The sequence below is a fragment of the Solanum lycopersicum genome, chromosome 7, assembly GCF_036512215.1.
Source record: "Solanum lycopersicum chromosome 7, SLM_r2.1".
Classification (NCBI taxonomy): Eukaryota; Viridiplantae; Streptophyta; class Magnoliopsida; order Solanales; family Solanaceae; genus Solanum; species Solanum lycopersicum.
In genome coordinates, this window is record NC_090806.1 from 65,992,716 (window position 1) to 66,008,856 (window position 16,141).

A 16,141-nucleotide genomic window follows, 5' to 3' on the forward strand; every position below is an offset into this window, starting at 1 on the left:
GGGAAAGTATAGACTTGGGTATTCTTCCGTTGTTATCCTGTCAGACATTCTTTATTAGTGCCTTGTCTTTCCCAACACGTACAATGCAAATGACCGTAAATAGTCTTAAAGTTTGCGCATATGCAGAGGAGCACCATACTGAGGATGAATAGACACTACTGCAACTGGAGCATGTGTATATGATGGAGAGAGTTCAAACGAGAACTTCTGTAGGATCATTGCTATTGTCATCTTTGCTTCCGTCATTACAAAGTTTTGTCCGATGCAAATTCGGGGTCCCCAACCAAATGGAATAAACGAGACTTGTCCGTTTGTTGCCTTTGACACTCCTTCACTGAATCGGTCTGGTTTGAATTCCTTCGCGTCTTCACCCCATAATTCCTTGTTATAATGTACTAGGATTGCGGGTATAATGAGTAGTACTTCAGCTGGCAGACTCAGCTCACCCAATTTGACTTCATCTTTGTTTGTTCTACCATATAACAGTGCGGGGGGGAACAGCCTTAACGTCTCGTACAAGATCATAGTCACCTAAGAAAAACAAACATGTATAACATAAGTTGGCATTAGAATTAGTGCACTAATGAGAGAAATTGTTAAACGTACTTACAATTTTGAGGCGACTTAGTCCTTCAAAATCTGGTTTTTCATTTCCGAATACATTCAATACCTCCTCTCTGGCACGTACTTGCCACTCTGGATGTTGGCACAGTAATATCATCGTCCATACGAGCAACACTGAAGTGGTATCTTGCCCGGCAAAATAGAATAACTTGCACTCGTCGATTACTTCTGTTATCGTCATTCCAAAATCTTTGTTTCCATGTTGTTCAATTTCTTTCGTATTGGATTCAAGTAATATGCCTAATAAATCTTCATTATTGTTACTAGTCTCCCCTGCTTTCATCGTCATCAATCTTTTCTCAATGATACGCCTAATTGTCGTTTGTATTTCCTTTTCGATTTCCACCATTCTTTTCTTCTTCTTACTAGGCAAGAACCTTATAATACAAATCTAAGTAATTTCTCTATGCTATGAAGTATGAACAAGAAATTTGATCAAATAGTTTAATATTGTACGTACCTCGACCCTGGTATATAAATCGAAAAAATTTGTTCCATTACATACTCAGCTTGTTCTTTTTGAAGTTCAAATATTATTCTCCCTTCTTCATAGCTACTCCCAAATGCAGTTCGAGAAATGACATCACCGGTCATTAGTTGAAAATGTGGCCATACATCGAGCTCGGCTGATGTTTCCTTTGGAACAGCCTCCTCCCATTTCCTTAGCATTTCGCTACAACTCTGATAAAATGCTGGAACCATATGCTGTTACGCAGACAAAGTTAATTTCATTCATGATCACTGAGTTCTATATACTAGCTATACGCAAAAACAAAAAGATATAGTAGTATGTATAAACCTTTAGTTTCTCAAAATGGAAGGCGGGATTGATGATTTTTCTATGCTTAGCCCATTTCTGTTCCTCAAGGGTAACGAGACCTTGAACCAATAACTTCGCGAATGGATTAGAATGCTTATTCTTGTGATATACATAATGTTTTTCAAAAATTTTCTTTATAAGTGAAGGTTCTGTGATGAATACTATAGGCTTGGGACCTAGCCAGGCAAAAGAATTTTTACCTGCAGAGTATTTATCAGTTTTGTGTTAGTAAAGCTTATACTAAAACAGATTGTAAGTGATCATATCGCCTACCGGTTTCAACAAAACTAGTACTAGCTTTAGTTCAAACTCTATATTTGTGTTTAAAAATCTATTTAATACGTATCAATAGTTTATCAAGAACTCAATAATCTGCTTTTTCAAGAATACGGAATTCGTAAACTCAATTATACTATGTCACGGTACTTCAACTAGAGGAGCGACTAGTTGGTTCACCAAACCCCAACCTAGCATCACACATTCTAAATATGAACTGCGGAACTCCTCCCAAAATTACATTATTCGAGCTAGAAATGACCGCTAGTGGACTATCTTCACACATTTAAACATGATATTAGATCAGACAAAGATCCTGAATTCAAGTCGTGTATAAAAATCAAAAACTATACGATTGGTCCATGAAAAAGAATATGATTAAACAAACTTGGTAGTTTGTTGTACTTACCATTTTTGTTGATGGAGTCACAGAAAAAAGGGATGAGCCTTTGAGGTACATCACCAGAGAAACTGATGGGCTTAGACTTGGCTTCATTGAGTTTATTTGTGAGTTCCTTCAAATCTCCATAGAGTAATTTGTATGGATTTCCATTAAGACCACTTTTTCTTAAGTATTTCTCAAATTTCTTTGGCCTAAACCATGCCCAATTCAACACTTTCCATGTGTATATTACTAACAAAATTGCAACACAAATTGTTGCTATCATCTCTACTTCCACAAGTGATAAGTACTCCATATGAAGTTAATAAAAAGGCTTCTCTAAAGTACTTTTGTTTTCTTCTAAATATGAAAAATTAATTAAGAGAACCTACTTTTATATTAGTCATAATCATAATAAATTGACACTTTAACTTGGACTCAGCTGATAAATAGAACACTCTAATTTTGAGGATGTATATCCAGACAACTTAATCCATCTTCATTGTGTCAGTTGAACACTTTAACTTACAAAAATGATTATCTAAACACTTGTAAAATTTATGTGTCACGTCAATGTTGGGTGTCCACGAGGCATAGTATTAAATAGTAAATTTTAATTACTATAAGGGAGAGTTACACATTAAGCAATATCAAATTTATCAAATTCTTTCAGTTACAATTTATTTATGTTGATGGTGAACTAATATTAAATTGTAAGAAACAATTATTATCAAGAAGATAAAAGATTCTTAATGATATTGTTCAATGAATCAAAGGTAAAGACTAAAGGTTACATAATTAAGTAGGAAACTGATAGGTCTCTTTTATTTTTTTTCCTTTCATCTCCCCTCACCTAATATTTTCCTAGTTAAAGTCACCTAGAAATGAAAATTTAACTTCATCTGATTTTCTTACTAAAGTATGTTAATATGTCAATTCTCTCTTATAAATTAAGATTCATTTTCTCATTTTTGGTATATCATCTCTTTCTTCTTTTTTGATTTTTTTTTTATCATAGTCATAGACTGCTAAAGAAAAGTTGTCATCAATCTTTGTAGAATTGTTGAGTGCAATAGCATTATTATTGTATTTGGATCGAAGACATTATGATTGATTGATTGATTAATTAGAAATAATATTTTTTATCACGTTATATGAATGATAACAAAATTATGAATTGTTTGTACTATTTTATGTAAAGTGATTATAGCGTTGACCATTTATAAGTGATTTTCATATTAGTTTTAAATGTTCTTTTAATATGTATTCTCTTTTTATTCCTTTTAAGTTAAATATATTCTCTATTTATATAAAGAAGTTCGTGTCTAGATTATAATTAACTAGATATTACTTATATAGACTTTATATATTTATTGGCGTAGAACATGTATAATATTATATTTCTTATTTTCAAATGAAATTAAAAATTATCTCAAATGATATTAGATATTTTATTATATGTCAAATTATTTGACAGATATGTTAAATGACTATGCATGCATTTATAATTAGTTTATTATTCATAAATTAGTATCTGTTTCAGGTACTTCTTATCCCCTCACCCCCATCTTTCTTACTTTTTAAATACTCATTTGTTTGAGTCAAAAAAATATTTTATGACTTCTAACCGTATTTATGTTGCGATTCAATATATGTATCGATTTGAAAGATTTACTAATATTAGCTTATGAATTACACGTATATTTACCTTTTTATGTATATTTTATTTTTTAAGTTATGACATATAGCAAATCCAACAATATATGTACCACTTTACAATTTATTGATTGTAGTACAAAATGTATATTAAGTAGTTTAAAATAAATGTGCAACATATATATATATATATATATATATATATATATATATATATATATATATATATATATATATTAAATTTATGTGTTTATGAGGAAAAAAATACCATGTAAGAAATTCAAATTGCATAAATCATGGAAAAGTCTTCCAATCCATATTTTGTCAATCAATCATCCTATAAAAGTCCACAAATTTGACTAATTGGGACAAACACTTTTGTTAGTTGTGGAAAATCCATCAAATGTATACCCCATGTTGTCGTTGATATATATATATATATATATATATATATATATATATATATATAATTGATTGACAAAATATGGATTGGAAGACTTTTCCATGATTTTGGCAGTGAGAATGCAATTTGAATTTCTTACATGGTATTTTTTTCCTCATAAACACAAAAATTTAATAAGTTGTGAAAACTATCCGACTTTCATCAATTCTTATATAATCTTATCAAATGAGCAAATCAAATTCCATAAATAAGATATTGAATATTCTTATATTGAATATTCTAAGGTGTAACATTAATAAATCACATATCTCCATATTCTTTAATAAATAAATACACATAATTTTATAAAGATTCACTAGTCAACAATAGTAGTACTTAGTTATTATTTAATACCCTTCACAATGGTACAAACAATTTCTTCATGACAAGCATGACATTTTTTTTGAATAATTTAAAATGGTTGGTCTTTTTTCTTATACAATATATAATTTAATGGGTTCAGTTTCATATTTTTTTTAAAAAATAAATTGAAAGCACAATTTGGAATGACATAATACATATATTTGACCATAAATTTGGCTTCAAATTTTAACTTTGACCTTCAACTTTCATAATACACAAGCAGACACTTTAATTATCCAACTTTTATATAAATAAACACATGAGTCCTACATGACATAATACACGTAAGACACCCCATATGACAAAAAATGATACGTTATGACATGTAGGACATGTGTGTCTATTTGTTCAACTTTATACAAGTTTAAGTGTCTACTTGTGCACACCCAAAATTGAAGGACATAAATGTGATTCGAAACCCATTTAAAGGACATATTTATGTATTATGTCATTTGGAATTCGAAATCATTGTTTTTGAAGAATTTAGGATTTGATTTCAAATCATGATCCTTCAAATACTGATTTGGAATCATGACTACATATCTCATGATTTGCGCCCTGAAAGTAGGGGTGACAATTTCATCTCATATTAATAAAAGGTACATAAATGTGACATTTAACTTGACTTCAAATCACATTTATGCCCTTCAATTTTGGATGTGCACAAATTGACACTTAAACTATATAAAGTTGAACAAATAGACACATGTCCTGCATTTCACATGTCATTTTTTGTCCTACGTGGTGTCTCATGTGTTTATTTATTTAAAAGTTGGATAGTTAAAGTGTCTGTGCATTATGAAAGTTGAAGGTCAAAGTTAAAATTTAAAGCAAAGTTTAGGGTCAAATATATGTATTATACCTTGATAAAATGAATCCATTTTGATCATATTTAATGGCTTCGATCACTCATATTTTAATTGGTTAAATATGAGTTTCAAACTATTTTAAGAGTCTCTACAAATATGGTCAAAATTGATTAAATATGGATATTCATATTTGACCCATAATAGATCACTTATTTTCACTTTCACTTTCACACAATATAATAATTGTGCTAAAAAATAAAAAATTTAATATTAGTTTTTCAGAAACAAATATTTTTAAAAATTTAATTTGAGAGTAGATTGATGGAAGTGTGGGGGAGGTAGGGGGTAAAAAAGAATTTCTTTTTTGAAAAAACAGTTGTTTCTTTTTGTTTTGAAAAACAAAAAAAATTTAGGAGTAGGTTGTTGGAAGATGGGGGAGGGGGGTCTAGGGGGTGCGGTGGGGTGGGGGTGGGGGGCGCCCAAGGGGTGGGGGTTCCCCAGGGAGGGGGTAATTGCTTTTTTTTTTTTTTGAAAAACAATTTTTTAAAAATAGGTTGAAACCATTTCACCAAACATATTTGACCAAATCCATATTTGCCCATATTTTATTTGGATGGATTATAATCCAAACTATTTTTGCTCAATTCATATTCAATCCATTCAAATCCGATCTGATCCAACCATTTGTCACCCTACCTAAAAGAACTTATGTCCCACTAAAAATAAACTCGATTGCGGAGGAAAAAAATAAATAAAAATCAACCCATTTGAAGAAAAAAAAGTACAATTAAAGGAAGTCAGTATTGTCCTCCACCAAAATGTTAAACAAGAAAAATAGGAGATTTGAGATGGAGCAAAAACCATATCAAAAACTAAAAAACTTTGATAACATTAACCAAACTGCAGTTAATGTTTGAATTCGAACAATGACTTCCGCGATCTCACAACAATTTAGTATATTGATCATTCAAATGATGTATCTCGATCAACGTACAACACCAATGTCGTAAAATATCATCTTAAAGTTTGCGCATAAGCAGAGGAGCGCCATACTGAGGATGAATAGTCACTACTGCAAATGGAGCATGTGTATATGATGGTGAGAGTTCGAAAGAGAACTTCTGTAGTATCATTGCTATCGCCGTCTTTGCTTCCATCATTGCAAAGTTTTGCCCGATGCAAATTCGAGGTCCCCAGCCAAATGGAATAAACGAAACTTGTCCTTTTGTTGCCTTTGACACTCCTTCACTGAATCGTTCTGGTTTGAATTCCTTCGCGTCTTCACCCCATAATTCCTTGTTATAATGTACTAGGATTGCGGGTATAATGAGTTGCACTCCGGCTGGTAAATTGAGCTCCCCCAATTTCACTTCCTCTTCAGACCTTCTACCAAATGATGGCAATGGAGGGAATAGCCTTAACGTCTCGTACAAGATCATCATTACCTAAAAAAAAAAAAAAAAAACGCTGCAAGTCAATTTCAACACTTAATCTTTCATATTGGATTCGAGTAATATGCCCAATAAGTCATCTTTACTAGTATACCCTCCTTCGATTGCTCTCAATCTTTTGTCAATGATACGCCTAATTGTCGTTTGTATTTCCTTTTCGATTTTCAGCATTCTTTTGTTCATTTTTGTAGGCAAGAACCTATATAAACAAACTTACTCAAATTAAAAGAAACATCTATAGTAAAAAAAATGTTAAGGATCAGATGTTTCATATTGAATTACAGAGAGATTTTGCAAGCAGAAAAGAAAGTATCGAACGTGGAAATGTGATGTACATAAATAGTTGTACCTTGATCCTGGTATATGAATTGAACGCGCTATTCTGATCACATACTCACCTTGTTCGCTCTGAAGTTCAAATACTGTTCTTCCTTCTTCATAGCTACTCCCAAATGATGTACGAGATATGACTTCACTAGTCATTATTTGAAGGTCTGGCCATACATCGAGTTCGAATGATGTTCCCTTTAGAACAATTTCTTCTCATTTGCTTAGCATTTTACTACAACTCACATAAAATGCTGGCAGCATATGCTGTAAACAAAAGAAAAAACGAACAACTATAAATGGATTTCTTAATGTTTAAGGCATCTCAATAAACAATACTAAGTCGCGTGGAAATTTACCATTTTTTCTAAATTCTAAATTCGGTTCTCCCTATTATTCAATTAGTTGTCTTACTTCCGTTCTAAGTCAGTTTAAAAAGAACGCTACTTTCTATATATAGTAATTCTTTAATTCTGATATCTCACGTGGCAGGTTTCAGACTACAAGATTTAAAGCATATTCCGGTACAATATACACATATTTAGTTTAAGACTACAAGAATCAAAAGTCTTAATTTCTTTAATCACGTCTCTAAACAATCAAACTACAACAACAATAACTCACCCACTGTGCAATTCCTACCAGGGTGGTGGGTCAGAGCGGATTCCCTTGCTTTAGGGCAGGAATAGCGGAATGGCAGGATAATGTATACACAGAAACTTACACCTACCTAGCGAAGGTTGAGAGGTTGTTTCAAAAGACGTGATTTTCCTTCCCTGGAACTTGGAAACCATCCGGCTGAGTCATGTATATCTCTTCCTCCAACTCTCCATGTAGAAACGTTGTCTTCACATCAAGTTGTTCAAGCTCCAGATTCTGATGTGTAACTATCGCTAGTAACACTCGGATGGAAGTATGTCTGACCACTTGTGAGAAGATATCATTGTAGTCCACTCCCTCTCTTTGGTTGAAACCTCTGGCAACAACCCTGGCTTTATACTTGACTCCTTCTGCTGGTGATATCCCTTCCTTCTTCTTGAAAACCCATTTGCAAGTAATAATCTTTCTCCCCGAAGGCTGTATGAGCAGATCCCATGTCTGATTCTTGTATAGGGACTCCATCTCATCTCCCATAGCAGCAAACCATTTTTCAGAATCAGGACTTAAAATGGCTTCTTTGTGAGTAGACGGCTCAGATGTATCTACCTCTTCAGCAACCTGCAGTGCATAACCCACCATGTCCTCAAAACCATACCTCGTAGGTGGCCGAACTCCAACCCTCCTTGGCCGATCTTGAGCTATATTCCGATGGATATCTGATGGCATAGATTCTAGAATATCAGTTTCTGTCTGTGGCTCTTGATCCTCCTCTTCAGGTTCTTTCAAATCGCTCTCGTTCTGAATGACTTGAAACTCCACCTGTTTATCAAGACTCCCAGTTTCTGACGTAGTTGTAGGCTTCACAATGGTTCTAAGCAGAGAAATTTCATCAAAGACAACGTTCCTGCTCATAATAACCCTCTTTTCTGCTGGAGACCAGATTCTGAAACCTTTCACTCCATCTCCGTAGCCCACAAATACTCCCTTTTTAGCTCTTGGTTCTAACTTACCTTCACTGACGTGATAGTAAGCCGTACAACCAAAAGCTTTCAGATTTGAATAATCAGCAGCTTTTCTTGACCACATCTCCATAGGTGTCTTGCACTGTATGCCTGTGTGTGGTCCGCGGTTAATCAAGTAGCAAGTTGTACTAACCGCTTCTGCCCAAAATCTTCTATCTAGCCCAGCATTAGAGAGCATGCACCTTGCTCTCTCCAGAAGTGTTTGATTCATCCGCTCAGCTACACCGTTCTGTTGTGGTGTATTTCTGACTGTACGATGTCGAGCAATCCCTTCATCCTTACAGAATTGATCAAATTCAGACCAGCAGAATTCCAGCCCATTATCAGTTCGCAACCTCTTGATCTTCTTCCCTGTTTAATTTTCCATCAAAATTTTCCACTCCTTGAACTTCTGGAAAGCTTCACTTTTATGCTTCATCATGTACACCCAAGTCATCCTTGAGTAGTCATCAATAATGGACACAAAAAATCTGCAGCCTCCCAAAGACTCAACACGGCATGGACCCCAACAATCAGAATGGATATAATCAAGTGTGCCTTTTGTTCTGTGAATGGCCTTTGGAAACTTGTTGCGATATAGTTTTCCAAAAACACAATGTTCACAAAACTCTAGGCTCTTAACCTTATGACCAGCAAGAAGATCCTCCTTTGACAGAATTTGGATCCCTCTTTCACCCATATGACCAAGTCTCATGTGCCATAACTTAGTCATATCCTTCTGGTGAACTTCTGACGATGCAACATGGGTTGAACCTGTAACCGTGGAACCTTGTAGAAAATACAAAGTACCACGCATGACACCTTTCAGAATCAGATTTGAACCCTTCCAGACCCGCAAGACTCCATCTTTTCCCGACCAGCTGAATCCCTTGCTGTCTAAAAGACTGAGAGATATCAGATTTTTCGTCATCAATGGAACGTGCCTGACCTCGTTCAATGTGCAGAAGCTACCGTCATGTGTCCTTATTTTGATCGAGCCTGTCCCAACCACCTTGCAGACAGAACTATTGGCCATTGAGATGCTGCCTCCGTCTATCTGCTCATAAGTCATGAACCACTCTCTCCTAGGACAGATGTGATAGGATGCCCCAGAATCGAGAACCCACACATCTGAATGATGAGTGTGCTCATCCGCAACTAGGGCAATGTTTTCTTCAGAATTGGTGCCTTCTTCAACAACATCAGCAGACACTGATTGTTTTTCTGATTGCTTCTTCTTCTTCGGACAATCCAATTTCCAATGTCCCTTCTCCTTGCAGTAATTACAAACATCATCCGGCTTTGCACCCTTCGACATCAGCTTATTTTTCTTTCCACCGTTTTTCCTTCCCTTTCCGCTACTGGTGAACAGACCGGAAGGCTGTATGTCCGTACTTGTGCCGTTAGCGTTATGCCGTAATTGCCTGCTATAAAGGGTCGATCTGACTTCTTTCAGCGACACAGTATCTTTCCCAACAATGAATGATTGAACAAAATTCTCAAACGACATTGGGAGAGATACTAACAGAATCAGGACAACATCTTCATCCTCGATCTTCACATCGATATTACGCAATTCTAATAACAAAGTATTCAATTGCTCTAAATGTTCCCTGAGTTGTGTACCTTCAGCCATTCGTAAACCGAATAGACGTTGTTTCAGAATCAGCTTGTTGGTTAGAGATTTTGTCATGTACAAACTCTCCAGCTTCAACCACGACCAGCAGCAGTCTCTTCATCCGAGACCTTCGTGATGACGTCATCCGCGAGACACAGCATGATCGTCGAGTGTGCCTTTTCCTCCAGAATCGCCATCTCAGGAGTAACGACGTCGTTCTTGTTTTTCGACAACGGCGCCCAGAAGCCTTGCTGTTTCAACAAAGCCCGCATCTTGATCTGCCATAAACTGAAACTGTTCCTCCCTGTGAATTTGTCGATTTTCACGTTCAAAGCAAACATCTCGAAATTCTCCAAGAACACCGATTAACCGAGAGGCTCTGATACCAATTTGTTGTGCGGAATTTGATATAATACGAGAAAATATAAACGCAAAAAACAAGACAACAGATTTACATGGTTCACCAATAAATTGGCTACGTCCACGGGAAGAGGGGGAGCAGTTTTATTATGGAGAGGCAAAAGACAGAATTACAGAATAGGGTTTGCCATAGCGTCTATATATAGTGCTAAGCTACGCCCTAACAGGCTTGGGCCCAAAATACATAATTGACAGATAATTAAGGGCCCAATTCAAGGCATTCAACAGGATTGATGATTTTTCTGTGTTTGGCCCATTTGTCTCCCTCAACATTTGCTAGACCATAAGCCAATAACTTGGTCATTGGATTGGGATGATTTTGCTTTAGATACACATAATTCTTTGTGAAAATCTCCTTTACATGTTCAGGATCTGTGACCAACACTACTGGATATGTGCCTAGCCACATAAAAGAATTTTTACCTGCGAGTAATTAATTTAATTTTTGGTTAGAAAAATTAAAAAAAAAACTTGAGTTTTTGCTACTTTCTCTACCTCAATTTATGTGTCGCACCTTTCGTTTAATCAGTTCAAAAAATAATGATACATTTCATTATTTGAGAAATAGTTAATAACTCTATCAACATTTTATCCACGTTGGATCACACTTATTTGGCAAAAAACCCACAAAAGATGTTCGACATTTCTTAAATTTTATATCCAGTCAAACTACACCACACAAATTAGAACAAAGGGGAGTATGATTTATTGCATTTTCCATAAATAAATTTCAACAACAAAATCACTAATGAAAGCAAATAAAAAAAGGCATATTACATTTCTTCAGCTTGACTTCAACTGACATCTATGTCCTTCAACTTTGGGTGTGTACAAGTAAACTTGTATAAAATTAACAATAGACACATTCATCTTACGTGGCATCCTACATGACAATTTTGTGTCATACATGGTGTCCTATGTGTGTTATACCACGTAGGACGTGTGCGCTTATTTGTTTAATTTTATACAAGTTTAGGTGTCTCAGTATGCACACCCAAAGTTGAACGACATAGAAACATACCATGCATGTTTAAGTGTCTCGTCCTGCATGACAATTTTGTGTCATTCAGCTGAATTCGTTCATCCATTTTACCAAACAGTTGATACACATTACTAAACACAGAAACATACCATTTTTGTTGATGGAATCAAGGAAAAAGGGGATGAGCCTTTGAGCTATATCGTCGGAGAAATTGATCAGCTTAGATTTGGCTTCAATGACACTTTCTTTGAATTCCTTCAAATCTTCATAGAGAAATTTGTATGGATTTCCCTTAAGACCACTCTTTCTCAAGTATTTCTCACTTTGGCTTAAACCATGCCCAATTCAACACTTTCCATATGTATACCAACAAAATTGCAACACAAATTGTTGTTATCATGCTTCTCATCATCTCCATTTTAACAAGTAACAACTCTACGAAAAAGAATTTTAAATCTCATGACCTGCTTCCTCTCAATTAACCTCATATGATTTATATACATAAAATTTCACTAAAATTTCGAATGATGGTACACACTATACTATATAGTACTATAAATAGTAAGTAAATGAATGAAAGTCAAATGCAAGTAGTTATAGAACTATGTGTGTGACTTTCATTTATTTTCTTACTAATTATAGCACTATGTAGTAGTGAATTAAACATTCAATTTCTTATTTTAGACACTTTTGTTGAAAAATACCAATTGAAGTGGTAACATTAGAATAGTCTAACTTCACAATACAATGTGTTGAATGCCTTGAATCGGGCCCTTAATTTTCTGTTGATTCTGTATGTTGGGCCCAAGCCTGTTAGGGCGTAGCTTAGCACTATATATAGACGCTATGGGAAACCCTATTCTGTAATTCTGTTTTTGCCTCTCCATAATAAAACTGCTCCCTCTCTTCCCGTGGACGTAGCCAATTTGTTGGTGAACCACGTAAATCTGTTGTCTTATTTTTCGCGTTTATATTTTCTCGTATTATCTCAAATTCCGCACAACAAATTGGTATCAGAGCCTCTCGGTTAATCGGTGTTCTTGGAGAATTCGAGATGTCTGCTTTGAACGTGAAAATCGACAAATTCACAGGGAGGAACAGTTTCAGTTTATGGCAGATCAAGATGCGGGCCTTGTTGAAACAGCAAGGCTTCTGGGCGCCGTTGTCGAAAGACAAGAACGCCGTCGTTACTCCTGAGATGGCGATTCTGGAGGAAAAGGCGCACTCGACGATCATGCTGTGTCTCGCGGATGACGTCATCACGGAGGTCTCGGATGAAGAGACTGCTGCTGGTCTGTGGTTGAAGCTGGAGAGTTTGTACATGACAAAATCTCTAACCAACAAGCTGCTTCTGAAACAACGTCTATTCGGTTTACGAATGGCTGAAGGTACACAACTCAGGGAACACTTAGAGCAATTGAATACTTTGTTATTAGAATTGCGTAATATCGATGTGAAGATCGAGGATGAAGATGCTGCCCTGATTCTGTTAGTATCTCTCCCAATGTCGTTTGAGAATTTTGTTCAATCGTTCATTGTTGGGAAAGATACTGTGTCACTGGAAGAAGTCAGATCAGCCCTTCATAGCAGGGAATTACGGCATAAGGCTAACGGCACAAGTACGGACATACAGCCTTCCGGTCTGTTCACCAGTAGCAGAAAGGGAAGGAAAAACGGCGGAAAGAAAAATAAGCCGATGTCGAAGGGTGCAAAGCCGGATGATGTTTGTAATTACTGCAAGGAGAAGGGACATTGGAAATTTGATTGTCCGAAGAAGAAGAAGCAATCGGAAAAACAATCAGTGTCTGCTGCTGTTGCTGAAGAAGACACCAATTCTGAAGAAGATATTGCCCTAGTTGCGGATGAGCACACTCATCATTCAGATGTGTGGGTTCTTGATTCTGGGGCATCCTATCACATCTGTCCTAGGAGAGAGTGGTTCACGACTTATGAGCAGGTAGACGGAGGCAGCATCTCGATGGCCAACAGTTCTGTCTGCAAGGTGGTTGGGACAGGCTCGATCAAGATAAGGACACATGACGGTAGCTTCTGCACATTGAACGAGGTCAGGCACGTTCCATTGATGACGAAAAATCTGATATCTCTCAGTCTTTTGGACAGCAAGGGATTCAGCTGGTCGGGAAAAGATGGAGTCTTGCGGGTCTGGAAGGGTTCAAATTTGATTCTGAAAGGTGTCATGCGTGGTACTTTGTATTTTCTACAAGGTTCCACGGTTACAGGTTCAGCCCATGTTGCATCGTCAGAATTTCACCAGAAGGATATGACTAAGTTATGGCACATAAGACTTGGTCATATGGGTGAAAGAGGGATGCAAATTCTGTCAAAGGAGGATTTACTTGCTGGTCATAAGGTTAAGAGCCTAGAGTTTTGTGAACATTGTGTTTTTGGAAAACTACATCGCAACAAGTTTCCAAAGGCCATTCATAGAACAAAAGGCACACTTGATTATATCCATTCTGATTGCTGGGGTCCATGCCGTGTTGAGTCTTTGGGAGGCTGCAGATTTTTTGTGTCCATTATTGATGACTACTCAAGGATGACTTGGGTGTACATGATGAAGCATAAAAGTGAAGCCTTCCAGAAGTTCAAGGAGTGGAAAATTTTGATGGAAAATCAAACAGGGAAGAAGATCAAGAGGTTGCGAACTGATAATGGGCTGGAATTCTGTTGGTCTGAATTTGATCAATTCTGTAAGGATGAAGGGATTGCTCGACATCGCACAGTCAGAAATACACCACAGCAGAACGGTGTAGCTGAGCGGATGAATCAAACACTTCTGGAGAGAGCAAGGTGCATGCTCTCTAATGCTGGGCTAGATAGAAGATTCTGGGCAGAAGCGGTTAGTACAGCTTGCTACTTGATTAACCGCGGACCACATACAGGTATACAGTGCAAGACACCTATGGAGATGTGGTCTGGAAAAGCTGCTGATTATTCAAATCTGAAAGCTTTTGGTTGTACGGCTTACTATCACGTCAGTGAAGGTAAGTTAGAACCAAGAGCTAAAAAGGGAGTATTTGTGGGCTACGGAGATGGAGTGAAAGGTTTCAGAATCTGGTCTCCAGCAGAAAAGAGGGTTATTATGAGCAGGAACGTTGTCTTTGATGAAAGTCCTCTGCTTAGAACCATTGTGAAGCCTACAACTACGTCAGAAACTGGGAGTCTTGACAAACAGGTGGAGTTTCAAGTCATTCAGAACGAGAGCGATTTAAAGGAACCTGAAGAGGAGGATCAAGAGCCACAGACTGAAACTGATATTCCAGAATCTATGCCATCAGATATCCATCAGAGTATAGCTCAAGATCGGCCAAGGAGGGTTGGAGTTCGGCCACCTACGAGGTATGGTTTTGAGGACATGGTGGGTTATGCACTGCAGGTTGCTGAAGAGGTAGATACATCTGAGCCGTCTACTTACAAAGAAGCCATTTTAAGTTCTGATTCTGAAAAATGGTTTGCCGCTATGGGAGATGAGATGGAGTCCCTACACAAGAATCAGACATGGGATCTGGTCATACAGCCTTCGGGGAGAAAGATTATTACTTGCAAATGGGTTTTCAAGAAGAAGGAAGGGATATCACCAGCAGAAGGAGTCAAGTATAAAGCCAGGGTTGTTGCCAGAGGTTTCAACCAAAGAGAGGGAGTGGACTATAATGAGATCTTCTCACCAGTGGTCAGACATACTTCCATCCGAGTGTTACTAGCGATAGTTGCACATCAGAATCTGGAGCTTGAACAACTTGATGTGAAGACAGCGTTTCTACATGGAGAGTTGGAGGAAGAGATATACATGACTCAGCCGGATGGTTTCCAAGTTCCAGGGAAGGAAAATCACGTCTGCAAGTTGAAGAAGTCCTTATATGGACTTAAGCAGTCTCCAAGGCAGTGGTATAAAAGGTTTGACAGCTATATGGTGAAGTTGGGCTATACTCGGAGCTCATATGATTGTTGTGTCTACTACAATAGGCTCAATGATGATTCATTCATCTATCTGGTGCTTTATGTAGATGATATGTTGATAGCTGCAAAGAAGAAGTATGACATTCAGAAGCTGAAGGGTTTACTTAGTGCTGAGTTTGAGATGAAGGATCTGGGAGCCGCTCGGAAGATTTTAGGGATGGAGATCATTAGAGACAGAGAGAGAAGGAAACTTTTCTTGTCACAGAGAAGCTACATTCAGAAGGTCTTGGCGAGGTTTGGCATGTCTTCATCTAAGCCCATTGATACCCCCAGTGCTGCCAATATCCATCTCACTGCCATGTTCGCTCCACAGTCAGAAGAAGAGAAGGAGTATATGTCACGAGTCCCTTATGCCAGTGCCGTAGGAAGTTTGATGTATGCTATGGTCTGTA

The 16,141-nt window shown here is 36.8% G+C and overlaps 2 protein-coding genes across 4 annotated transcripts; both read right to left on the reverse strand.

The window, feature by feature from the left end:
* Positions 1-14: 14 nt before the first annotated feature.
* LOC138337021 (cytochrome P450 CYP72A219-like) lies at positions 15-2,777 on the reverse strand. Its single transcript, XM_004243209.4, has 5 exons — positions 2,130-2,777; positions 1,424-1,644; positions 1,085-1,329; positions 611-1,001; positions 15-531 (listed from the first exon to the last, which is right to left on the reverse strand). Exons 1-5 carry the CDS (start codon positions 2,416-2,418, stop codon positions 106-108), a joined length of 1,572 nt encoding a protein of 523 aa, XP_004243257.1. The 5' UTR covers positions 2,419-2,777; the 3' UTR covers positions 15-105.
* Positions 2,778-6,138: 3,361 nt separating this feature from the next.
* LOC112940051 (cytochrome P450 CYP72A219-like) lies at positions 6,139-7,532 on the reverse strand. 3 transcript variants are annotated; one of them, XR_011210823.1, is made up of 3 exons: positions 7,510-7,532; positions 7,222-7,417; positions 6,139-7,022 (listed from the first exon to the last, which is right to left on the reverse strand). XR_011210823.1 is itself a non-coding variant. In XM_069287116.1 (3 exons), the coding sequence occupies exons 1-3, from the start codon at positions 7,304-7,306 to the stop codon at positions 6,814-6,816; spliced, it is 243 nt and encodes an 80-aa protein (XP_069143217.1). In that variant the 5' UTR covers positions 7,307-7,498; the 3' UTR covers positions 6,139-6,813. The 3 variants fall into 3 exon arrangements, 1 of the variants encoding a protein (XP_069143217.1); XM_069287116.1 differs by lacking the exon at positions 7,510-7,532 and having other exon boundaries at positions 6,139-6,817; positions 6,918-7,022; positions 7,173-7,498; XR_011210822.1 differs by lacking the exon at positions 7,510-7,532 and having other exon boundaries at positions 7,222-7,503.
* Between the last annotated feature and the right edge of the window lie 8,609 nt (positions 7,533-16,141).